This window comes from Hemitrygon akajei, chromosome 7, assembly GCF_048418815.1.
Source record: "Hemitrygon akajei chromosome 7, sHemAka1.3, whole genome shotgun sequence".
Classification (NCBI taxonomy): domain Eukaryota; kingdom Metazoa; phylum Chordata; class Chondrichthyes; order Myliobatiformes; family Dasyatidae; genus Hemitrygon; species Hemitrygon akajei.
The window spans coordinates 103,765,589-103,791,951 of record NC_133130.1 but is presented as its reverse complement, the minus strand read 5'-3'; the positions used below and the strand labels follow the sequence as shown (position 1 = coordinate 103,791,951).

The 26,363-nt window shown below is 41.9% G+C and overlaps 1 protein-coding gene across 5 annotated transcripts in view; it reads right to left on the bottom strand.

The window, feature by feature from the left end:
• The window catches only part of LOC140730755 (FERM domain-containing protein 6-like), an 86,053-nt gene that overhangs the window by 32,728 nt on the left and 26,962 nt on the right, over window positions 1-26,363 (bottom strand). For all 5 annotated transcript variants that reach the window (XM_073051603.1, XM_073051606.1, XM_073051608.1 and 2 more), the window contains exons 2-5: window positions 18,914-19,121; window positions 9,457-9,547; window positions 6,210-6,289; window positions 3,376-3,452 (exon numbers count right to left, since the gene is read on the bottom strand). In XM_073051603.1, coding sequence (XP_072907704.1) covers window positions 3,376-3,452; window positions 6,210-6,289; window positions 9,457-9,547; window positions 18,914-19,009 — 344 coding nt within the window. In that variant the 5' untranslated portion in view covers window positions 19,010-19,121. The remainder of the gene's footprint in view (window positions 1-3,375; window positions 3,453-6,209; window positions 6,290-9,456; window positions 9,548-18,913; window positions 19,122-26,363) is intronic.

The following is a 26,363-nucleotide window of genomic DNA, read 5'->3' as shown; positions in this document are numbered from 1 at the left end:
CTAACTTGGGGGACCGCTTTGTTGAGAACATCCACACCACCTGCCACAAGCGGGACTTCCCGGTGGCCAAACATTTTAATTCCAATTCCCACATGCCAAGATAAGGTCACCCTCAGAGTGGAGGGGAAATACCCTGTATTCAGTCTAGGTAGCCTCTAACCTGATGGTATGAAACTCAATTTATCCTTCCAGTAAACAAATTATCTGCATCCTCTTTATTCCCCCTCTGACATTTTACCTTTTCTCACCTGCCTATTACTTTAACCAGAGTCCCTTCCTCCTTCCCTTTCTCCTATTGTCCACTCCTCTCCTATCGGATTCCTTCTTCTCCAGCTCTTGACTTTTCCCACACACCTGGCTTCACCTATCACCTTCCAGGTGGCCTCTTTAGTTGCCTTCTGTTGGCTTTTGAAAGCTTTCCAATCCTCTCACTTTGCACTAATTTTTGTTCTATTATATGTCCTCTCTTTGGCTTTTATGTTGGCTTTGACTTCTCCTGTCAGCCATGGTTGTGTCATCCTGCCTTTAGAATATTTCACCTTCTTTGTGATATATCTATCCTGCACTTTCTGAATCTCTCCCAGGAATTCCAGCCGTCACCGCTCTGCCATCATCCAGGCTAGTGTTCCTTTCCAATCAGATCTGGCCAGCTCCTCTCTCATACCTCCGTAATATCCTTTACTCCACTGTAATACTGAATTTAGCTTCTCCTTCTCAAACTGGATGGTGAATTTTATATTATGATCACTGGCCCACTACGGGTTCTTTTACCTTAAGCTTTCTGATTAATTCTTGTACATTGCACAACACCCAATCCAGAATAGCTGATCCCCTAGTGGGCTCAACCATGAACTGCTCTAAAAAGCCATCTCGCAGGCATTCTAGAAACTCACCCTCCTGGAATCGAGCTCCAATCTGACTTTCTCAATCTACCTGCAGATTGAAATACCCCAAGATTATTGTAACATTGCCCCTTTGGCATGCATTTTGTATCTCCTGTTGTAATTTGTAGGCCACATCTTTACTACTCTTTAGGGGTCTGTATACAACTCTCATCAGGGTCTTTTTACTCTTGCAGTTCCTGAGTTCTATCCACAATGATTCAACACCTTACGACCCTATCTCACCTCTTTCTCATGATTTGATTTTTTTTTACCAACAGAGCAATACCGCCCCCTCTGCCTTCCTGTCTGTCCTTTCAATACAATGTGTATCCTTGGATGTTAAGCTGCCAGCTATAATCTTCTTGCAGCCCAAAACGTCATACATGCCAATCTGTAACTGTGCTATGAATTTGTCTACCTTATTCCATTTATAAGAAGCAGAGAGGAGAGTCACTTGTGGATGTATGAGTCAAAAAGAAAAGGGGACAGATGTGCTCTAAGATTTGGAAAGTTGAAGAAATTTACTTTAAATCAGCCAGTCAAGAATTTCAATCATAAGAATCCCCACCACAATTGTACTTCTGTATATACAGCCACACTTATCAATTACTTGTACACTGTGACACACAAAATGCTGGAGCAATTCAGCAGGTCACGCAGAATCTATGGAAATGAATGAACAGTCAACGTTTCAGACCGCGACCCTTCATCAGAACACTGTTTTATAGGGCAAACATGAGGAAATCTGCAGATGCTGGAAATTCAAACAACACACACAAAATGCTGGTGGAACACAGCAGGCCAGGCAGCATCTATAGGGAGATCATCAGGACGAAGGGTCTCGGCCCAAAACGTCGACAGCGCTTCTTCCTATAGATGCTGCCTGGCCTGCTGTGTTCCACCAGCATTTTGTGTGTGTCACTGTTTTATAGCATTGCTTTGACTTTTTTTATGCTAATTGTGTCTTTATGCTGTATTGAAGCTGGAGTAACAGTCATTGTTGAATGACAATAAAAATCTTAAAGTTTGAATTGCCACAGGTACCAGCAGCTGAGCAATACACAACAGAAAGGAACCTTAAGAGCATCTTCATGTCAACCAGCAGTCAGGGGTAAAATCAGAAATATGCTGGAACTACAACACCATTGTCTAACTCACAAGACCAACATTGTGTGAAAATTGGGAACATTCAGTGACCCAGAGAATCATTTCTAACACGTCTGGTGCTTCCTTCGTTAACATAACTTTGTTAAATTATTAAAATAAACTTTATTCATAATAAAAATATTTACAAGTATAAATCATTCAATCTCTTACATTCCGACATCAGTACAATTCGATTGCATCCCTTAAAACCAACAGGACTGTTGCCACTCGTGGCCTCCTAGGATGGTACAATAATTGAGGTGTTTCCTCACCCAACTCAGCCCCTCCCTTTACAGCTGTAACATTCTAACACCATCTGATATGGAGGGTGTACAGTACCACAGTACCAGAAAAAAACTGCAGAAAGCTGCAAACTCAGCAGCAAGGACATCTTCAAAAGGCAAGAACTCAAAAAGGCAGCATCCATCATTAAGGACTCCCACCACCCAAAACATGCCCTCTTCTCATTGCTACCATCAGGGAGGAGGTACAGGAGCCTGGAGACACCCGCTCAACATTTCAGCAACAGTTTCTTCCCCTCCGCCATTATACTTCTTAATGAACAATTAACCCATGTACAGCACATCACCATTTTTCCTTCTTTTTTGCTCTCTTTTTGCACTACTAATTTTATATATACTTGTTTGTTGGTTATGTGCTGTGTCGTATGACATGAGCAATCGTCGTCTTTTCATGACCATAACTGTTCTTGGCAAATTTTTCTGCAGAAGCAGTTTGCCATTGCCTTCTTCTGGGCAGTGTGTTTACGAGTAACTCCAGCCATTATCAGTACCCTTCACAGATTGTCTGCCTGGTGTCAGTGGTCACATAACCAGGACTTGTGATATGCACCAGCTGCTCATACGATCATCCTCCACCTGCTCCCATGGCTTCACGTGACCCTGACTGGGGGGCTAAGCATGTGCTACACCTTGCCCAAGGGTGACCTGCAGACCAGTGGAAGGAAGGAATGCTTTACACCTTCTTCAGTGGAGATGTATCTCCACTTCCACCCGCTACTCTTTATACATACGCTGTAAATATAAATTATATATTTTATTGTAATTTCTTGGTTTTTATTAGGTATTGCAATGACCTGCTGTCACAAAACAACAAAGTTCATAACATATGCCAGTTCTGAACCCTAAAATGTGATCCTTCCCCACCAAGCCAATTAGTCCCAAACCCTACTCTGTTTGCAACAGGTACCTGCCTCAAATTTTCAGATTTCTACTTTTATAAAACACTTAATTTGTTCTATGTTTGCTATAAGTATAAAAACAGACCCAGAAGGTAATTGTTTTTTTATTTATATTTGCAAATCTGTTAAATAGGAAGTCAATACCTTATTACTTTTCCATTTTCTACATAGTACTGCACTCTTAAACAAACGACAAATGGAGAGCCAACCTTTTCATCGTTCTGTTGGAAAAGAGGAGATGACAGAAGGAAGTGAGATTACTAGAATTTAAAATATGCCAAAATTAAAGGCTTCTTGCATTCTAACCCTCCAGAATGAGAATAGGGAGGCTGGGGCTGCAGAACCATTCTACAAAATGGTGGGTTGGAGAGATATGTTCAAGAGCAAACTATTCAACAAAACCATTGCTTCCTGGCTTGATTTAAGGACTGGTAAGGGAATGCTACAATGAGTGCTGCTGGAATGAAGCAGCATCAATCATCATGGACTCTGATCATCCAGGCCACGTTCTCTTCTCGCTGCTGCCATCAGGAGCGGCCTTAGGATCCATACCACCAGGTTTAGGAATCAGGAACAGTTATTACCCTTTGACCAACAGGCTCCTGAACCACAGTGGATATTTTCACTCACCTCAACACTGAACTAGTTCCATAACCAATGGCCTAACTTTCAAGGACTTTATAAACTCACGTTCTCAATATTATTAATATTTTTATTATTATTATTTGTTTTATTTGTATCTGCACATTTCTTTTCACACATTCGTTGCCTGTCCATCTTTGTATGTAGATTTTCATTGATTCTATAGTATTTCTTTGTTCTACTGTCAATGCTGGCAAGAAAATGAATTCAGGGTGATATATGGTGACATACATTATATGTACCTTGATAATATAATAAATTTACTTTGAACTTTCACAAACAATTCACCAAAACAAAAGGTTTCTTAACTTGATTCAAAATAATCTGAGTTTAAATAATTCATGCTACATACACAGTTTTAAAACTTTACTGGCTTGTATTGATTTTCAGCCTACAGGCCTCTATGCTGTAGTCAAAAAATGATGCATCTGAACATCTCCCCTGCTGCTGGGCTCAGGAGTGGACGACAAACATGATGAGCCAGTCCCTTGTTTATACTTCGAGGATGACTGAGAAATGTGCTGCAATTTTTCAGCTGATTGGGCCGCTGACCTTGAATGACCCTTTTTTCACAATTGAGGGATGAGTGTCTGGATCAAGCTGTCAGAGAAGGCAGTGGAGGCAGATACAATGCAGGCAAATTTTGTGAAGTTTGGTTAAGTACCTGGATGGGAGGGGTACGAAGGGTTATGGTCCAGGTGCAGGTCAATGGGACTAGGCAGAATAACAGTTTGGCACCGAATAGATGGGCTGAAGGGCCTGTTTCTGTGCTGAGGTGCTCTATGAAATGAAGCTAGCATAGATAGGCATGAATGAGTTAGGTTGAAAAGACACACTTCTGTGCTGTACAATTCTATCATTCTATGAAATGGTAATCCCAGGGAAGTAGCCTAATTTTACTTTTAATTTACTTGATAGTTTTAATTTCTTTTTCTAGTAAATTTAGTAAATTCATTATTTTTCAGAGTTTTCATTAATATTTTGAACAATTTTAAGTGACTGATGATCAGAGGGTGAAAAACTGTTCAGAGGTCTTTGATGGTTGAGCAGCCTCACTTAAGGACCTCAGCACCCGCCACATGGGGACCAATTAATTTCCTCAGCCAGAGGCCAGTGAATCTGTGGAAATCATTGCCACAGACTGCAGTGGCAACCAAGTCATTGGGTGTATTTAAAGTGGAGGTTGATAGGTTCTTGATTAGTCAGGGTGTCAAAGGTTACGGGGAGAAGATAGGAGAATGAGGTTGAGAGGGATAGTAAATCACCCATGATGGAATGGCAGAGCAGATTGATGGGCAGAGTGGCCTCATCCTGCTTCTCTGACGTGTGGTCTTATGGACTATTTGACTTTCCCAGCTCTGCTCTGCAGGACAAGTGTAACATCCGGGGTTACAGATCACCTAGCCATGTAAGGTCATGAAAAGTGCAATCTTTGTGATATGAGTGGTGAGATTCAGTCAGAATGGGAGGATCACTGTGTACATAATCAAAGGTGTTGTCAAAGTGAAGAATACACTCAGTGGCCACTTTATTATTACCTTGTGCACCTGGTAAAGTAGCCACTGAGTGCATGTTTATGGTCTTTTGTTGCTGTAGCCCATCCACTTCAAGATTTGAGATACTCTTCTACACAGCACTGTTACAACGGTGGTTATTTGAGTTACTATTGCCTTCCTGTTACCTTGAACCAGTCTGGTCGTTCTTCTCTGACCCCTCTCATTACAAGTTGTTTTTGCTCACCAAACTGTCACCCACTGGATATATTTTGTTTTTCACATCATTCTCTGTGAACTCTGGGGCAGAGGTTCTTAACTTGGGGTCCACGGATCCTCGGGGGTCTGTGATAGACTCCAAGAGGTCCATGAACTTGGATGGGAAAAAATTACATCTTTATTTTCACTAACCTCAAACTGAAATTTAGCATTTCTTTCACTGATGACCATAGGCAACAAACCACAGTAGTATCAGCAGTCCCTGTGACTTTGTTACTTCTGTAATCCCATGAATTACATTTTCTATATTTAAATACAGTATTCTGAGAAGAGTCCATAGTCTTCACCAGACTGCCAAAGGGGTCCATGACATAGAAAAGGTTAAGAACCCCTGACCTAGAGGTACATAATGAAGTGGATGGAGCATAGGTGCTCGGCGAAGCGGTCTCCCAAGCTATGTCGGGTCTCACCAATACACACACACACACACTCAAAGTCACGTGCAAAGGCATATTTGTAGATCTGTTATTTTATAAAATGAACAATGAAGGATTGTACACTAGGACACCTGAAATGCTTGAACATTTGTTGCCAAGAATGTATCAGAAAGTAAATAAGACTTACTTTGCTTGTTTCTTTCTTCCATTCCTTGGGAAAATATTTGTTTAGCTTCTGCTCCAAGTCCATGAAAATGTGTTCATTGTCTAAAAAACATGGATTTAGTGATTAGTTATTCACTTTTAGAGTAGTTTACTGTAGATTATTTATAACAAAATCAATGGAAAATATGACCTGCATTTCACTCTGAGTTATGCGGTTTCAGATAGTACTGTGTCTGTGCTGTCAGGGCATGCCCTCTACTCACTGCTACCATCGGGAAGGAGGTACAGCAGCCTAAAGGCACACACTCAGTAGTGATTCAGGAACAGCTTCTTTCCCCTCTGCTATCCGATCTCTGAATGGACATTGAACCCATGAAAACTACCTCACTACTTTTTTATATCTTTTTGCACTGCTGATTTAATATATATATTTACTTACTGTAATTCACAGATTTTTTCCTCTTTATAATTTTGTGTGGAATGCCCTGCCACAGACAGCTAAGGAGGCCAAGTCCATGGCTATATTTAAAGCGAAAGTTGATAGTTTCCTGATTGGTCGGGGCATCAAAGGTTATGGGAAAAAGGCAGGTGTATGGGGTTGAGTGAGATCTGGGATAGGCCATGGTGGAATAGTGGAGCAGACTCGATGGGCTGAACAGCCTAATAATGCTCGTAGGTCTTATGTATTGTATTGTACTGCTGCCTCAGAGTTAACAAATTTCCCAACATATGCCGGTGATATTAAACCCAAATCTGATTCTGATTGTAAAGGATGCCATTTAGTTCCACTCCTCTGCTCTTTCTACAGAACCTACAAGTTATTTTTACTCAATTATCCCACTAATTTTCTTTTGAAAATCCTGACTGACTGTTTCTGTGACCCTTACACACGATGATTCCCAGATTATAACCTCTCTGTGTATTAAACAATTTTTACTCACATCATCTGTTTCCTTTACCTAGCACTTTTGAATTATGACCCTGTTCTTGAGTCAAGTGGTAAATATTCATCCTTATAGACACTTTACTGTCCTAAACTTCCTTTTACTTTACTAAAAGCATAGCAGTTAGCACAACTCTACCATAGCAACTGTAAGATTGGAGTTCAATTCCCACCACTGTCTGTGAGGACTTTGGACATTTCTCTCCATGACTGACTGAGTCTCCATTCCTCCCACATCCTGAAGACATTCAGGTTAGGATTAGTGAGCTGTGGCCATGTTATGTTAAGAGTTGGAAGAGTGGTGACACTTGCAGACTGCCCCCAGTACAATGCTCACACAAATGGTACATACAGTATACACGTGACAAACTTTAAACTTTAACCTTTGCACTATAAGCATAATCTTGCTGATGACATGGGGCTTCATCACATGACCCTACAATATGAGGTGGAATCATCAATATGTTAATGAAGGCATTCAATTTGAACAGCATATTTCATTGGCAAATATCAACAAACTAATAAACCACAAACTGATCAGAATGTTGATGCACAGAGAGCCATTCTTTTCATTTCTTTGCATTCTGAATTCCTCTGAGATCTGGAAGTTTAACCGACATTTCTTACTATCCCTGTGAAAAGATGTGGGGAGACATTTTCTTAAACCACTGCGGTCTTTGCAGTCAATGTACTCGCACAGTTCTGTTGTCAAGGAAGTTCCTGAATTTCAACCCTGCAATTATGAAGTGTTGATATATTTCCAAACCAAGATAAAGATTAAAGAGATTCAGCTTTCATTTATCACTTGTGCATTGAAACATACAGTGAAATGCAGTGTTGTGTTAAATCAAATCAGCTGGGGTTGTGCTGGGCACCCCACAAGTGTCACCACGCTTCCAGTGCCAACACAGCATGCCCACAACTCACCAACACTAACCATACATTTTGGACTGTGAGAAGAAACTGGCACACCTGGAGGAAACCCACGTGGTCACAGGAGAACATACAAACTCCTTACCTTGAACCCCAGTCGGTGAAAGCTGGTTCTGCAAAGCAATTGTGCTGACAAGATAGTAGTATTTCTGTACACCACCCCAGCATTTGCCCTCTCACAGAAACCATTGGTTTGGAAGACGCTACTGAAATAACCCAGGTGAGTAAGTGCAGTGCATTTGGAGATGCATCATTGCATTGCTGTGAAGGAAAAGCATGTTTTGGGCAATGCAACAGGCTGTTTTATCCTGGATAGTGTTGATTTACACTGGTCGAGGCAAGTGGACAGCATTCCTACGTAGTTCTGGAGTTGTGCCTTGTCGTTGGTAGAAAGGTTTGACATGTCAACGAGCGAATCACTTACCATAGGATTCTTACCTGCTCTTTTATCCCTAGTCTGTACATGTGGCTGGCTCATTAATCTGTTAGATAATAGTGACCCAGAGACAGTGACAGTGTCGTTTGCCCAGGAGAATTTTAAAGATTTCATTGCTAATGGAACCATAATGCACAGAAGACCATAAAGCCATAAGTCCCAAGAATTAGGCCATTTAGTCCAATGAGTCTGCTCCGCCATTCGTCCATGGCTGATTTATTATCCCTCTCAACCCCATTCTCCAGCCCTCTCCCCGTAGCCTTTGATGCCCTGACTAATCAAGAACCTATCAACCTCTGTCTTAAATATACCCAATGACTTGGCCTCTACAACTGTAGCAACAGATTCGACAGATTCACTACCCTCTAACTAAAGAAATTTCTCCTCTTAACTGAAAAGAAAATGAAAAGACATTTTACGTTAAGATAAGGTGAATCCCAATTCTACCTGAACACTTCATTTTTCTTCTTGCTTAAGAGTATTGTAGAGGTCAAAGGTTGCATAGCAGATAGCATAATGCTTAACAGCACCAACAATCAGGATTCAATTCCCGCCCTGTCTGCAGGAAGTTTGTACATTCTCCCCAGGTCCTTCCAATTTCATGGGTTTCCTCCCAGTTTCCAAAGACGTACAGGTTAGTGGTGGGCAAGCTGTGTTGGTGCCAGAAAGGTGGCGATACTTGTCAGCTGCACCCTCACATCCTTAGACTATGTTGGTCGTTGAGGTAAATGACACATTTTTCAATGTACATGTGACAAAGCTAATCGTTAATCTTCAAAATGGAAGTTTCACACACATGCTTCTCTACAAAGTTATTTAAGATAAAGTGTTTCGAGATGACCTGTTTCCCTGCTGTAATTGTCATATGGTTATATGGTTTGACAAGAACCATCACTTAGCTACCCCTTTCACTGGAAGTCTTCTCACAAAACAAAGGCTAACACTATTGCAACTTACTCTGTACCACACTCAGTCCCAAGAAGTGATCATCTCGGATCTTTAGTATGTCACAAACTTGATTGTAGAGTTGTTGAACTGTATCTTTTACCTGTAAATAAAGAAACAAGTCAGAAAAAGGAAGGCACAACACAACATTCAGCAGTTCAAAGGGTAAGCAGTATCAAGTTCCTGGGTGTTAGCATCTCTGGCACAAGAACAGTTATATTTCATTAGGAGTTTGAGGACAATTGGTTTTGTTACCAAAGACGCAAATTACTACAGATGTGCCACAGCGAGCATTCTAACTGGTTGTATCACCATCTGGTATTCGGGGGGGGGGGGGGCACTACAAAGGATCAGAAAAGACTGCAGAAAGTTGTAAACTCAAGCAGCTATATCACAGGTACTAACTTCCCCAGCATCCAGAACACTTTCAAAAGGCAAAGCCTTAAAAAGGAAGCATCATCCTTAACGACCCAATGACCCAAATCACCCAGGACATGCCCTCTACTCACTGCTACCATCAGGGAGGAGGTACAGGAGCATGAAGGCACACACTCAACCTTACAGAACAGCTTCTTCCCCTCTGAATGGACAATGAATCCATGAACACTTCCTCACTATACTTCCTTCTCTCTTTTGTACTACATATTTTTTTAACATTTATAGTATTTCTTACTGTAATTTATAGATTTTATTATCATGTATTGCAATATACTGCTGCTACAAAACAATAAATTTCACAACATAGTTGGGAGATGTATGGATGGCTATGGGCCAGGTGCCGGTCGATGGGAATTGGCAATTTAAATGTTTTGGCATGGACTAGATGGGCCAAAGGGCCTGTCTCCGTACTGTACTTCTCCATGACTCTGTGACATATGCTGGTGGTATTAAACCTGATTCTGATTCTGAACATTTCAAACAAGTATCCTATGCTGCCTGATTCATGTTTAAAGTAATAATAATAGAAAATGCACAGAGCAACTGAGAAAACCTCAGTTGATAGGTTCTTGATTAGTCAGGGCATCAACGGTTATGGGGAGAAGGCAGGAAAATGGGGTTGAGAGCAATAAGTCTGACAGGATCAAATGGCAGATCATACTTGATGGGCCAAATGGCCTAATTCTGCTCCCATGTCTTATTATCTTGATTAGTAAGGGCATCAAATGTTATGAGAAGAAGGAAGGAGAATGGAGCTGACAAGGATAATAACTCAGCCATGATCAAATGATGGTGCAGACTCAATGGGCGAAATGGCCTATTTTGATCCATATGGTCTTATTTTGTGTGTGTTGCTCAAAATTTTCAGCATCTGCAGAAACTCTTGTGTCTGTGTTAAATATTGAAATTTCATGGATACCATAAATGTACCTGAAGATTGTTAAATATAGAGTAACATTATTTGATTACAAATGAATTGAAGTCATAAGAGATATACAGTATGGAAACCGGTCCTACAGCCAAACTTGTCCATGCCGACCAAGGAGCCTTCGTGAGCTCGTCCTATTGGCCTATATCCCTCTAAAGCAGGGCTTCCCACCCTGGGGTCCACAGGCCTTTTGCTTAATAGTATTGGTCCATGGCATAAAAAAAGGTTGGAAACCCCTAATTTAAAGCTTTCATATCTATGAGCTGTCCAAATGTCTTTTAAACATAACTGTACCCACCTACATCACTTTCTCTGGAGTCCTTACACTTACCACCACCTCAGTTTTACACTTGCGCATGCTAAGAATCCACTTTATTTATAACTTTCATGATTTTATAAACTCTGTTAATCTCCTTTGTTCCATAGAAAATAGTCCTAGCCTATTCAGTCTCTCCTGATAACTCAAGCTCTCCAGTACCAGCAACATCCTTGTGAATGTTTTCTGCACCCTGTCTAGGTTAATCTTTGTTCCACCTTCTTTACCACCCTGTCTATCTGTGTCACCACTTTCAAGTAAAAACGTGCTTGAATGTCTCACTGTTCCACAACATCCCCCAGGGCCCCGTGATTTACTGTATAAGTTTTTGCCCTGTTTTAACTTTCCAAACTGAAGGCAGTGTAAAGGAACAAGTGCAGCAGGGGCGGGAGCAATGGGGTGATTTTGACAAGAAGGATACACCGGGAGACTCTTCCCCTCTGCTGTCTTTGTTTCTACTATTAAACATTAACGAGGAAATCTGAATCACTACACTATTATCTTTCATGGGGAAATGTTTAAATCATGCTATTAAAATTAAAACTGGAATGGAATTTACTGATGGATTTGAAACAAGTGAATGAATTGCTAGTCAAGAATTAATGATAATAAGTAATGAATCTGATAATTTTTACATTGAAATTTGGTGCAGTGAACTTGGGTGATAAAACAAAACTGTATTGTTTGGCTCAAAGATGAGAAGATCTGCAAATGCTGGAAATCCAAGCCACACACACACTAAATGCTGGAGGACCTCATCAGGCCAGGCAGCATCTGTGGAAAAGAGTACAGTCGACATTTTGGGCCAAGATCCTTCATCAGGACTGGAAAAATGTGTGTGTATTATTTGGCAGCCCCTTGTCTGAACAGCTGTGATCCTTAGATTCAGTAATTAAGGAGCAGAATGGTATTGAATCAACCTATTTATTCCTTGCCTTGCCTGAGGGAAGCAGACAGTGAGAGGAGAGTTCCACTGAGGTGGGAATTTGTCCCATCGTGCCTGGACTGGTCAAAGCCACAGCTCATTTGGTTTCCCTTTCCCAGCTTGGTCTAGGGACCTGCAGCTTACAGCTCGCCAACCCCTCTTCCCAGTACTTTTTAAATGTGGTGAAGTCTTCTGCCTCAACCACCCTTCCAGGCAACAATTTGTAACTTCCATCAAACCCCATCCAATTAATGTAAATCTTTAGACCCTTGTAGCGGGTGGTAGAGTTTCAATCCCCACCGATGTCTGTCTGTAAGGGGTTTGCATGTTCTCCCCGTGACTGTATGAGTTTCTCTGGGTGATTTGTTTTCCTCCCACATTCCAGAGATGCAAGGTTAATAAGTTTGGGCATGCTATGTTGATGCTGGAGGCACGGTAACACTAGCCCCCAGCACATCCTTGATCTGTGCTGGTCATCAACGCAAACAACAGATTTCACTGTATGTATCAATGTCTCATATACAAGTGGAAAATAAAGCTAATCTCTAATTCATTGCTCTTGGTTTACCCTGTCTAGACCCCCTATAGTCAAGTCTTTACTCTGCTTCAGTGAAGATTGCTATTTCTTGCACTTTAAACTATTTTGAATCTTTACATTCCAGTCAAAATTATATTCAAGTTCAGATTTATCGTCATCTGACTGTACATGTATACAACCCTGCATTTTGCTTACCAGGCACACACTGGAGTCGAGGACACCATTATCTTCCTGCTTCAATGGGCGTACACCCATCTGAATGAACCAGGCAGCACTGTGAGAATCATGTTCTTTGATTTCTCCAGTGCCCTTAACACCATATAACCTGCTTTACTAGGGAGTAAAGCTCACGGAGATGCAGGTGGATGTCCTCTAGTGTCCTGGATTACAGACTACCTATCCAGACGGCCACCAGATGTGAAATTGCAGAGCTGTGTATCAGATACTGTGGTCAGCAGCACAGGGGCACCTCAGGAGACTGTCCTGTCCCCCTTCCTGTTCACCGTCTACGCTTCGGACTTCAGATGCAACTTAGAGCCCTGCCACCTGCAGAAGTTTTCAAATGATTCAGCAGTTGTGGGCTGTATCAGCCAGGGTCAAGAGACTGAGTACAGAAGAGTGATGGACAACTTTGTTGAGTGGTGTGGGCTGAATCACCTGCAGCTCAACATCACTAAGACAAAGAAGTTGGTGGTGGACTTCAGGAAGGTGACAGCACCCTGCATTCCCACCTCCATCAAAGGAATGGATGTGGAAGTTGTCCAGGACTACAAATACCTGGGAACTTATCTGGACAATAAACTGGACTGGAGTGAAAATCCAGGGGCTCTGCACAAAAAGGGACAAAACCGACCATACTTTCAGAGGAGGCTCCGGTCATTCAACGTCTGTGGTACTATGCTGCAGATTTTCTACAACTAAGTGGTGGCCAGCATACTATTCTACACTGCAGTTTGCTGGGGCAGCAGGGTGAGAGCAGCTGATGCCGAGAAGATCGATAAGCTCATCAGGGAGGCTGGTTCTGTTCAGGTAGTAGGACTGGATTCCCTAGTGGTTGTGTTTGAGAGAAGGATGCCGCTGATCTTTGGGCACAGCGCTCGGAAAAAGCAACGCAACTGACTTTTAACATCATAAACCAGTAAGTTATTTGTTATGTCTCCCCTCTTGCTGTGAAACAGGGACACCTCTTTCTCTCTTATTGGGGGAGAGAGAGAGCCTGTGGTATGTCGAACAAGCAGCCTCTGGGGTAACTGCAAGTCTGTGTCCTTACTGTTGCTTTGCTCACACTTGAGTGCTCGGTGGTGGGTGCCAATGCTTTTTTTTGCCGGGGGGGGGGGGGATCGTTGCTTGCTGCCGCTTATGCGTGGGAGGGAGGGAAGCTGGGGGGGGGGGGTTACTTTGGGGTTCTAACATTTAACTGTCATTCATCCTTTGAGGGCACTCCTCTGATTTTCGTGGATGGTTGCAAGAGAAAGCTTTTCAGGATGCATACGTTTCTCTGACATTAAATGTACCTTTGAAGCTATGGCGCATTATGGACAATCCCTCTCACCCCACAGAGGAGCACCTTTAATAACAGACTGATTCCACAGAGGTGCACCACTGAACACAACAGGAGATCCTTTCTCCTCATGGCTATATGACTCTACAACTCCTCCTCCTTAACTATATAAGTACATGGTTTCATTGCACATCTGTATTTTGCACTAGTACTTTTTAATGCACATTTTGTATTTTTGTAAACACAGAGTACACTGCAGATGCTGTGGTCAAATCAACACGTACAAACAGGCTGAATGAACTCAGCAGGTTGGCCCAAAACGTTGACTGCTCATTTCAACGGATGTTGCCTGACCTGCTGAGTTCATCCAACTTGTTTGTACGTGTTGTATTTTTGTAAGTTTTATCTTATCCAGGGGAAAGCCATGCAGTCACAGGGAGAACACACTCACTCCTTACAGGCAGCGGTGGCAATTGGACCCCGACCACTGGTGTTGTACAGTTTTTGCAGGGAGGTGCATACTTGGAGTGAGCTGCCAAGTAGTTAAGGTGGGCACAGTAGAGACACTTGCATAGATAGATGGTTTGGAGGCCTATGTTTAATGTTTGTGACAGGCCAAACGCCCTGTTTCCATCACTTAACATATGTTTGATAGTAAAGGTTGCAAGATTTAGAGGCCAAAATTCAGGTGAATGTAACTAGCTCAGAACCCACCTTACCTCTGTCAGCCAAAGGGCCTTTTTTGTGCTGTTTGACTCTAAGATTCTGAGACATATAGACTGACAGACATTTGCAGGGAAATTGGACCTGGAGTGATAATGGTATGGTACAGATAAAGAACTAAATAAATAAACAAACAAACAAACATAGCCAGCGACTGTTTTCCAGAGCAGAAATGGTTGATACGAGGGGGCATAATATTCAGCTGATTGCAGGGAAGTTTCAAGGTATAAGTGTCAGAGGTGTGTTCTTTCCCTCTGTGCCTTTGAACCCATGTACACTACTTCACTTTCTCTTCTTTTCTGTTTGCACTAATTAATTAATTTAACTTATGTATCTATTTCTTATTGTAATTTATATGTGTTGCAATGTACAGTTGCCACAAAACAACAAATTTCACAATATACATCAGTGATATTAAACCTGATTCTGATACACAGAGAGTGGTGGGTGCGTGGAGGGGTGCTGGTAAAGGCAGATACATTAGGAGCATGTAAGAATCTCTTAGTCAGACATATAGATGATTGAAAAAAAAAGAAAGGATATGTAGGAGGAAAGGGTTAGATTGATACTAGAGTTGATTATAAGATCAGCACAATATTGTGGGCTGAAGGGTCTGTAATGTTTCATGTTCTAAATAAATAAAGAGCTCTTTGAAATTATTGTGGGAGCTCACACCATTTGATGCATAATATATACATATCAGTATCAAACCGAAAGGACAAGATTACAGAGGACAACGGGCAGGCAAATCATTTACAGATTAAGCAAGTTATTACATGCTCAGAGAGATTTGTGGATTCTTGTAAGCACACAAGGAATTGAAAGGCAACTAGTAAGTTCTCCTGATTTGCAAAAGAGCTGGGGAACAGGACAAGGTTGCAGCTGGAATAAGTTAACACTACATACTTCCTTTGGCTGGTGTGCTCTGAGGATTCCCTGAGCTGAAAGAATATTCTTAGATCAAGATCAAGATCTGGGCTGCTTTTTAAAAAATGTTATTATTTTATTTATTGAGATAGTGTTGAATAGGCCATTTCTGCCCTTCAAGTCAGACTGCCTAGCAACCTTCCCCCCTCCCCACCCCAATTTAACCCTAACCTAATCACAGGACAATTTACAATGACCAATTAACCTACCAACCGGTACGTCTTTGGACTGTGGGAGGAAACCAGAGAAAACCCACGCAGTCATGGGGAGAACATACAAACTCCTTACTGGCAGTGACAGGAATTGAACCTGGGTTGCTCTACAGTAAAACGTTGTGCTAACCACTAGGCTGCCCTTTTTTGTCGATCTCCAGTACACAAGAAAATAATTGTTAGTCCAGATCCAATGCAGCATAAAAGTATAATAAGCATAAAGGACACAGATACAATAAACATAATAATTATCAATGCAATTACATGGACTGACTGACTGTACATAAAGTGACTCTAGGCACAGGAGTGTCTGTGCTTAAGGTGACTGACAGAAAATGATAAAGTAGTGGTGGTGGGGAGTGTGATGGGATGGGTTAACGGGAGATGTTAATCAGCCTGACGGCTTGTGGCAAATAACTGCTTTTGAGTCTGGTGGTCCTGGTATCGATGCTGCATAGCCTCTTCCCTGACAGGGGCGGGTGGGATCCTTGGTGATATTGTTAGGAGAGGAGATTGAGACTATACTGGCAGGCGTTCTCTCAATGAACAGCACTAACTTCTCAGAGGCATTGACTAGGTAACTCAGAGAAGTCATTTACCCTGCAATTAAGAGTGGTATTTTCTGGATAAGGGATTTACAGTTTAGGACTGAGCTGGGAAGCAAAGGATTGTGAATGATTGGACACAATGCTCGGTGTCTGTACGTATTCAAGACTGTCAAGTCTTTGCACCAAAGCATTCCAGAAGAAAAAGCAGTTGACATTAAGGTTCATTTATGATCTCCCTAAAAGTTAGAGCAGGCTTGAGAGGCTGTACAAGCCACTCCAAATCATGTTTGCTTTGCTTTTAGCCTGATACAAATTAATTATGTAATAGTTAACCTTTGCAAGTGGCGAAGTTAATTGGCTAACTAATGTTCCCCGAAAACATTTCACCTTTCACCATTAACCCATGAAAAGCCAAGGAAATGGCATATAAGGCAGCAAAAGGGAGTGGGACGTTGGATGATTGGGAAGCTTTTAAAATCCACCAAAAGCTATAAGGGAAAAGATGAAATATGAGGGCAAACTAGCCAATAATATAAAGCAGGACATCAAAAGTTTTTTCAGTTATGTAAAGAGTAAAGGGAAGCTGAGGGTTGATATTGGAGCACTGGAAAATTATGCTGGTGAGGTAGTAATTAATGGGGGACAAAGAAATGGCAGATGAACTTTATAAGTACTTTGCATCAATAATCACTGTGGAAGACTTTAGCAGCGTGCCTGAGATCTGTGAGTATCAGGGAGCAGGAGTGAGTGTCATTGCTATTACAAAGGAAAAAGTGCTAGGCAAACTCAAAGGTCTTAAGGTGGATAAGTCACCTGGACAAGATGGACTACATCCCAGAGTCCTGAGAGAGGCTGCTGAAGAGATAACAGATGCATTGACCATGATCTTTCAAGAATCACTTGATTCTGGCATGGTCCCAGAGGATTGGAAGATTGAAAAAGTCACTCCACTCTTTAAGAAGGGAGGGAGGCAAAAGGAAGGAAATTATAGGCCAGTTAGCCTAACCTCAGTGGTTGGGACAGTGTTGGAGTCTATTTTTAAGGATAAGTTTTCAGGGTACTTGAAGACTAATCGAAGTCAGCATGGGAAATCTGTGAAGGGAAATCTTGCCTGACAAATCTGTTAAGATTTCTTCAAGGAAGTAACAAGCAGGGTGGACAAAGGAGAGGCAGTGGATGATAAGGTGCTACACACAAGATTGCATAACAAGATAAAATCCTGTGGCGTTACAGGAAAGATACTGGCATGGATAGAGGAATGGCTGGCAGGCAGGAGGTAGCAAGTGGGAATAAAGGAGGCTTTTTCTGGTTGGCTGCCAGTGACTAGTGGTGTTCCTCGGGAGTCAGTATTGGGACCTCTACTTTTCACATTGTTTGTCAATGATTTGGATAATGGAATTCATGGCTTTCTGGCAAAGTCTGCAGATGATACAAAGATAGGTGGAGGGGTAGATAGTGCTGAGGAAGCAATGCGATTGCAGCAGGACTTCAGTGTTGGGAAATGTATGATAATGCATTTTGGTAAAGGAAACAATAGTGCAGACTATTATCTAAATGGGGAGAAGGTTCAAACACCAGAGGTGCAGAGGGATATAGGAGTCCTCGTTCAAGACTCTCAGAAGGTTAATTTACAGGTTGAGTCTGTGGCAAAGAAGGCAGATGTAATGTTGTCATTTATTTCAAGGGGAATAGAATATAAAAACAAGGAGATAATGCTGAGGCTTTATGAAACACTAGTCAGGCCACATTTGGAGTACTGTCAACAGTTTGGGCCTCACATCTCAGAAAGGATATGTTCCCATTGGACAGAGATCAGAGGAGGTTCACAAAGATTAATCTGGGAATGAAGGGGTCAACATATGAGGAGCGTCTGGCAGCTTTGTGCCTGTACTGACTGGAATTTAGAAGAATGTGGGGAGATCTCATTGAAACCTACTGAGTGTTGAACAGACTAGGTAAAGTGAATGTGGAGAGGACATTTCTTATGGTAGTGGTATCCAGAACTGGAAGGCACAGCCTCAAAACTGGCGGCAGCCTTTTAGAACAGAGGTAAGGAGGAATTCTTTGAGCCAGAGAGTAGTGAAAATCTGTGGATTGCTCTGCCACAGACATGGGTATATCTAAGACAGATGTTGATCATTTCCTGATCAGTCGGGGCATCAAAGGATATGGTGAGAAGGCAGGTGTATGGGGTTGAGTGAGATCTGTGATCAGCCACGATGGAATGGTGAAGCAGACTTGATGGGCTGAATGGCCTGATTCTGCCTGTGGTCTTGTGACTTCTAGTTCTGGTCTCTATGTGATTAATCAATTTATTGTGATGTGTGCCATTTCAAAATCTCAGATGATGATAATGACAGAGAATGTCTATTTGCATAAAGCTCTTTGTGGCCAGAGAGAAATTTCTACTCACCCCAACCAGGACTTCAAGTTGTTCATTGTTTGGCAGAAGCACGGAAACAATACGCTGGTCTGGCATCATTTTATTCCCGGACAGTTGTCTGCTCATCAGAGGCCTGTGAGAAGTCTTTGGTTGATTTAATCTCTATCTGGTTCTATGTTGTCCTCCACAAGTTCTCCTTACCGAATGTCGAACTGCATCCAGCCTGCACTCATCTAGCCTGTCAAATAACATGTTTCAGTGTTAATTAATGTAAACAGCCTGTGGACGTGTGGGACCAAACTCAATTAAAGAATCTTGACCACAGATGACGCACATCTTGCAAGTGTTACACACAGATGTAGATGTGTCTATGACCTCCAGAAAATGAAGGGATGTGGGTGTCTTTACCAGAGTTCTGGGAACAATATCGGCACAAATCTTATCCAAAGTACAGCATCATAGAGGCCAAAACAGTCAATTATTTTTCTAAAACAAAATGTAGATAATATTGCTGCCAATTTTGAAGAAACTGCAAGCCACCATGTAATACTGAACAGTGAGATGTGAATGGTTCCAACAGCTCCTGAGTTAATGCTCTGTAAATTGTTTTATTTCATCTCAGCTACAGAACGAAGTTCATGACAGATATAACCATATAACAATTACAGCACGGAAACAGGCCATCTCAGCCCTTCTAGTCCATGCCGAACGAAAGATATGAAACTCTGCTAATCAGGTGTGGATATGTACAGCTTGTGCTCCAATTTGTGGCAAATAATCCCAATTGCACTTTAGTCAAACACGCCATTCAGCAACTCTGAGAGTGATGGAGTGACAATATGCTGAGTTCCAACAGCAGATTGTTTGCTGCTCCAGATTCTGGTATCTGCAGCCTCTCATGCCTTCACAAGTGTGAAGAATTCTTGGTATGTTCCTACCTTTGCAGAAGTCAAATTCCGTTTCACCCAATCGCTGCAGTATTTACTGCCCTCTGCCCATGGTGTAGCCTCCTGCTATGGGCTTGGTCTTTGTGGCACTTTATCATTTACTGCACTACAGTTTTTCAGTAGTTTTTACACTTTATTTTGCATTGTTATTATTTTACCCTATTCTATGCACTGACCTGTACCTAATAAAGTGGCCTCTGAGTATATGTTCTGCTGCTGTAGCCCATCCACTTCAAGATTCAATGTGTTGCTCTTCTGCACATGACTGTTGTAATGTGTGGTTATTTGAGTTACTCTCACCTTCCTGTCAGCTTGTACCAGTGTGGCCATTCTTCTCTGACCTCTCTCATTAACAAGGTATACCACTCACTGTATGTTTTTACTTTTTCTTTGCTCCATTCTCTATAAACTCCGAAGACTGTTGTGTATGAAAATCCCAGGAGATCAGCTGTTTCTGAGATACTCAAACCACCCCATCTGGCACCAACAATCATTCCATGGACAAAGTCAATGCAATCACATTTCTTCCTCATTCTGAAGTTTGCTCTGAAGAACAACTCAACCTCTTGACCATGTCTGCATGCTTTTATGCATTGAATTGCTACCACATGATTGTTTGATTAGACATTTGCATTAACAAGCAGGTATATAGGTGTACCTAATAAAGTAGCTACTGTGTGTAGCTCAATGCACTATGTAATGATTTGATCAGTATAAACCATATGGAAGACAAGCTTCTTGCTGTATCCTGTTGCATGTGACAATAATAAACCAATACTAATTCCAATTCTTTATTGCCAGTGAACATTAAGAAATGAAATACTTGAGGAAAGACCCAGGATAGGACTAGAGAAATATAGAGAGTTTGCAAATGCGGGCAAAGCAGTATCAGAAAGTTATGGAAACACAATGCAAAATATATTTTTTTAAATTTTGAGATTTTCAAAGCATACTAATTTATGTTATCAGATAGAGATCGTGTTTCGTAACTCACTCTTACTTTTCTTGTCATCACGCCATCTAGCTCTTGTACTGCACATCAACTACATAACAAGTCCTAACTTAAGATTTGCATTCACAGGCCAAATTCCATTCTTGCTGTTCCTACAGCCTCCTCCAGCGCTGAAGTCCCAAGAGTCCCATGTCCTCCCCAATCCAGACCTTGCCATTGACCCACTCTCAGTACAGTGACAGAGTAGTGGAGCATGGAAACAGACCCTTCTTGTCCATGCCATACCTGGTGCCCCCTGAACTAGTCCCAGTTACCTGTGCTTGGCCTTACGTGTACTTATCAACATTACATCTTAGTTTTTTTACATGGACCAACCATTGTTCTGAGCAGGAAATTTTTTACGCGGCCTGAAACTGAATGGCACTATAAATGTTTTTCTTTTGGAGTATGCACATCAAATGAATGCAAACCTCAACTTACAACACAAGTAAATGATGCCAGGTAGTTAAAACAACTGACAGGCACAATTGCAAAAATAAAATGATTGGATTAGATGGTGTCAGTGGATTGTTAGCAATGGACTTCCACTCCGTGTTTATTGTTACAATTTGTAACTGTGTTGTAACTTGGAAAACTGACAATGTAAATACGTTGAAGCTCTAAAATGTTGTGGTAAATGTATTATTTAGAAAATTTATGGATTATATGCAATAACACAATTAATTACAGGGTATTTCACAATTATATTAAAATCATTTCGACAGTATATCAACAGTATATAAAAGAAAATTCCAGCTGTACGGCAGCAAAGGCTATGTGCATGGGAGCATTTCAGTTACTGTGTGGCCATGCATCCATACAGCTTAGAGGGAACAGTGGTACTTATCCAAATGTCTTTTAAGTATTATTACTGTACCTGCCTGAACTACTTTCTCTAGCTTGCTTCATATATACATCAGCCTCTGCATGAAGACATTACGTCTCAGGCTCCTTTTAAATCTTACCTCCTCACCCTTGATCTATGCCCCTTAGATTCTTGATGAAAAAGACTGTGCATTCACCTCATCTTTGTACGTGGAATTTCCTCCCTGAATCTCTCCATTTCCCTACCCATTTCTGCGCTTTGGCATTGCTCCTTAAACCCCTCCTCTTTTATCAAGTTTCTGGCCCTCTCTCCCAATGACTCCTTATGATATTTGCTACTATATAATACCTGTTTTTTAATTTCAAAAATAAACTTTATTCATAACATAAGAAAATACAGTGCACCACTTTTGCATTCAATAGTGCTCCAGTAGTAGTAATGCCATATGAATAAATCACAGGAAGCAGTCGTTCTACAAAAGCTAAAACATTGCTTTTTTCTGCAGAATGCAATACCTTCAAGCACACAAGTAGTTGAACAAACTGCCCCAATTTACTTTCTAACTCTTGTGACAATGTTTGTATGGTACAATTCCCGTGAGCGTGTTTTTTAACACTATGAGTCCTAATACATATTTAAAAGTTAATTCAGAAAGGCAATCCAGTAATCAACACATTCAGTTACAAGCAGATGTTGCCCATTTAATGACCACATCACACAGCCCAACTGGTCTATACCAACCACAGCTTTCTCCTTGCTCATTCCAATTGCCCATGTTCAATCAATAACACTTCAAGGCCTTCCCCTCCATGTACCTAACCAAATGTCTCTTAAACACTGCAACTGTGCCTGCCTCAACCACTTCCTCCGTCAGCTCATTCAAGGTACTCACTAGCTTCTGTGTAAAGAAGTTGTTCCTCGGTTATCTTAAATCTTACTTCTCTTATCTTGTACCTGTACCCTCAGTTTTGGACTCGCCAAGTCTAAGTAAAAGACAAAGTACTCTGCAGATGCTGTGGTCAAATCAAGACGTACAAAAAAGCTGGATGAACTCAGCAGGTCCGGCAGCATCCGTTGAAAGAAGCAGTCAATGTTTCGGGTCGAGACCCTTCATCAGGACTAAAGAAGGAGGGGTCAGGGGCCCTATAAAGAAGGTGGGGGGAGGGTGGAAAACCAATCAGAGGAAAGATCAAGGGGTGGGGGAGGGGAAGCAGGGAGGGGATAGGCAGGAGAGGTGAAGGAGGAATCTAAGGAGAAAGGTAATTTCCTCCCTTTCCCTTCCCCCATCCCACTGTCTCCTCTTCTAGCTGCCTATCACCTCTCATGACTCTGCCTTCTTCTACTACTCATTATGCTTTCCCCTCCCTGCTTCCCCTCCCCCACCCCTTGATCTTTCCTCTGATTGGTTTTCCACCCTCCCCCCACCTTCTTTATAGGGCCCCTACCCCCTCCTTCTTTAGTCCTGACGAAGGGTCTTGACCCGAAATGTTGACTGCTTCTTTCAACGGATGCTGCCCGACCTGCTGAGTTCATCCAGCTTTTTTGTACGTCTAAGTAAAAGACCATGTCCAATTTATCCATTCATCTCATGATTTTATAAACTTCCACAAGAGGTCACCCCTCATTCTCCTACACTCTAAGGAATAAAGATCCAGTTTGACCAACTTCTCCCTAAACTTGGGCTCTCTAGTCCAGACAGCATCCTCAAAAATCTCTTTTTCACCCTCTCCAGCCCGACAATGCCTTTCCTATAACAGAGTGACTAAAATTGTACACAATACTCCAAGTGGAGCCTCAACCAAAGCTTATATAACTGCAACATAATGCCCCTACATCTAAACTCGATGCTCACTGTCATATGGACATTCTCTTTGTTCTACCCATTTCTCTTCCTAATCCTCTACCACTTAAACTAGACTTGTTTGTGATGAAGGGACACTGACTTTTAGGAAGAGGAAGCTGGGGAAACACACACCAGTCCTCACTGAAGGGTCAGTAGTGAGCAACTTAAAGGTATCAGTATCTTGGAGGATCTGTCCTGTGCCCAACACAGGCCTGAGATTATACTTCGCTAGGAGCTTTGGTATGTCACTGAAGACTCTTGCAAATTTCTATGCATTTGTGGTGGAGAGCATTCTGACTGGTATGGAGACTCCAATGCAAAGACTAAAGGAGGCTGCAGAGGATTACAGATTCAACCAGCTTATCACAGACACAACCCTCACCACTACTGAAGACGTTTTCAAAAAACTGTCACCCTCATTGAGGACTCTTACAATCCAGAACATGCCCTTTTCTCATTCCTACCATCAGGAAGATGGTATGGGAGCATAAAGACCCATGCTCAAGGATTCAGAAACAGCCTCATCCCCTCCACCATCAGACTTGTGAAGAGTCCATAAACATCCCCTTGTAGTTCATTCTTATTACACTATTTATATATTCTTGTAATGTATAGTAGTTTTATGTCTTTGCACTTTACTGATGCCACAAAACAATAAATTTCAAATTTCATGTAATCTATCTAGTGAGAGGTAATAATACACACAAGAGAATCTACAGATGCTGGAAGTCCAGAGCAATACACACAAAATGCTGGAGGAGCTCAGCAGGTCAGGCAGCATCTAGCAAAAGTCAATGTTTCATTAGTACTGGTAAGGAAAGGGGTTCAACACCAGAATAAAAAGACAGGGGAAGGGAAAAGAAGACAAGCTAGAAGGAGATAGGTGAAGACAGGTAGGTGGGAAAAGGGGAATCTGCTAGGAGAGGAGAGTGGACTAGGGGAGAAAGAAGAAATAGGGGCAGCTAGTGGAGGTGATAGGAGAAGAGGCCAGCGTGGGGAATAGAAGAAGAGGGAAGGGAAGAGGTGGGGGGGGGGGGGGGGGCAATTGAAAACAATATTACCAGAAGGGAAATTGATGCTCATGCCATCAGATTGAAGGCTGCACAGACTGAACACAAGGTGTTGCTGCTGCTTCACCCTGAGAGTGGCCTCATCATGGCAAAGGAGGAGGCCATGGGCTGACGTATTGGAATGGGAATCAGGAGAGGAATTAAAATGGTTTGCCACGGAAAATTCCACTTTTGCTAGGTGGAGCAGAAGTGCCTGATCTCCTGGGATTTTCATACACACATCTGGTTTAATATCATGTGGCAGCAATACATATTAATAAAACAAATGAATTACAGCATATATATATATATATATATAAAGTTAGATAAGTAGTGCAAAAAAACTGAAGTAGAATTAATAATTTTCCATTCACAAATCTGATAGTAGAGGGGAAGAAGTGCCCATGATGGAGCTGAGTTCACAACTTTCTACAGCTTATATCGACCCTGCGCAGTGCCACCAACACCCCCCCCCATACTAGTTGATGATGCAGTCAGTTAGAACGCTCTCCACAGTACATCTGTAGAAATTTGCAAGCGTCTTTGGTGACATACCAAATCTCCTCAAGCTCCTAATGAAGTATAGCCACTGTTGTGCCTTCTTTGTAATTTTATTAATATGTTGGGCCCAGGATTGATCCTCAGAGATATCGATACCCAGGAACTTGAAATTACTCCCTCCACTTCTGTTTCCTTGATGAGGACTGTTGTGTGTTCCCTTGTCTTACCCTTCCTGGAGTCCACAATCAATTCTTTGGTCTTACTGATGTTGAGTGCAAGGTTGTTTTTGCAACACCACTCAACCAGCTGATCTATCTTGCTGCTGTATGCCTCCTCATCACCATCTGAAATTCTGCCAATAACGCAAATTTATAGATGGCATTTGAGCTGTGCCTTACCACACAGTCATGTGTGTAGAGAGAGTAGAGCAGTGAGATAAGCACCCTTCATACAATCTCTTCTCCCTCCTGCCGTCTGGGAAAAGGCTCCGAAGCATTCGGGCTCTCACGACCAGACTATGTAACAGTTTCTTCCCCCAAGCTATCAGACTCCTCAATACCCGAAGCCTGGAGACACCTTGCCCTTCTGTTTATTATTTATTGTAATGCCTGCACTGTTTTTGTGCACTTTATGCAGTCCAATGTAGGTCTGTAGTCTAGTGTAGCTTTCACTGTGTTTATTTTTATTACGTAGTTCAGTCTAGTTTTTTGTACTGTGTCATGTAACACCATGGTCCTGAAAAACGCTGTCTCATTTTTACTATGCACTGTACCAGCAGTTATGGTCGAAATGACAATAAAAATTGACTTGACTTGACATCCCTGTGGTATGCCAATGTTCATTGTCAGCAAGGCGGAGATGTAGCTTCCAATCCACACAGATCGTGGTCTTCCGCTGAGGAAGTACAGGATCCAGTTGCAGAAGGAGGTACAGAAACCCAGGTTTTGGTGTTTTTCTATCAGACCTTTAGGACTGATTGCGTTAAAAGCTGAGCTGTAGTTAATAAACAGCATCCTGACATAAGTATTAGTATTGTCCAGGTGATCCAAGGCCAATGAGACCACATCCGCTGCAGACCTATTGTGGCCATAGGCAAATTGCAGTGGGTCCAGGTCCTTGCTCAGGCAGGAGATGATTCTAGCCATAACCAACCTCTTCATCACCGTAGATGTGTGTGCTATTGAACAACAGTCATTAAGGCAGCTCACCCTGCTCTTAATGGGCACTGGTATAACTGTTGCCCTTTTGAAGCAGCTGGGAAACTGACTGTCGCAATGAAAGACTGAAAATGTATTTGAACACACCCAGTTGGTTGGCGCAGGT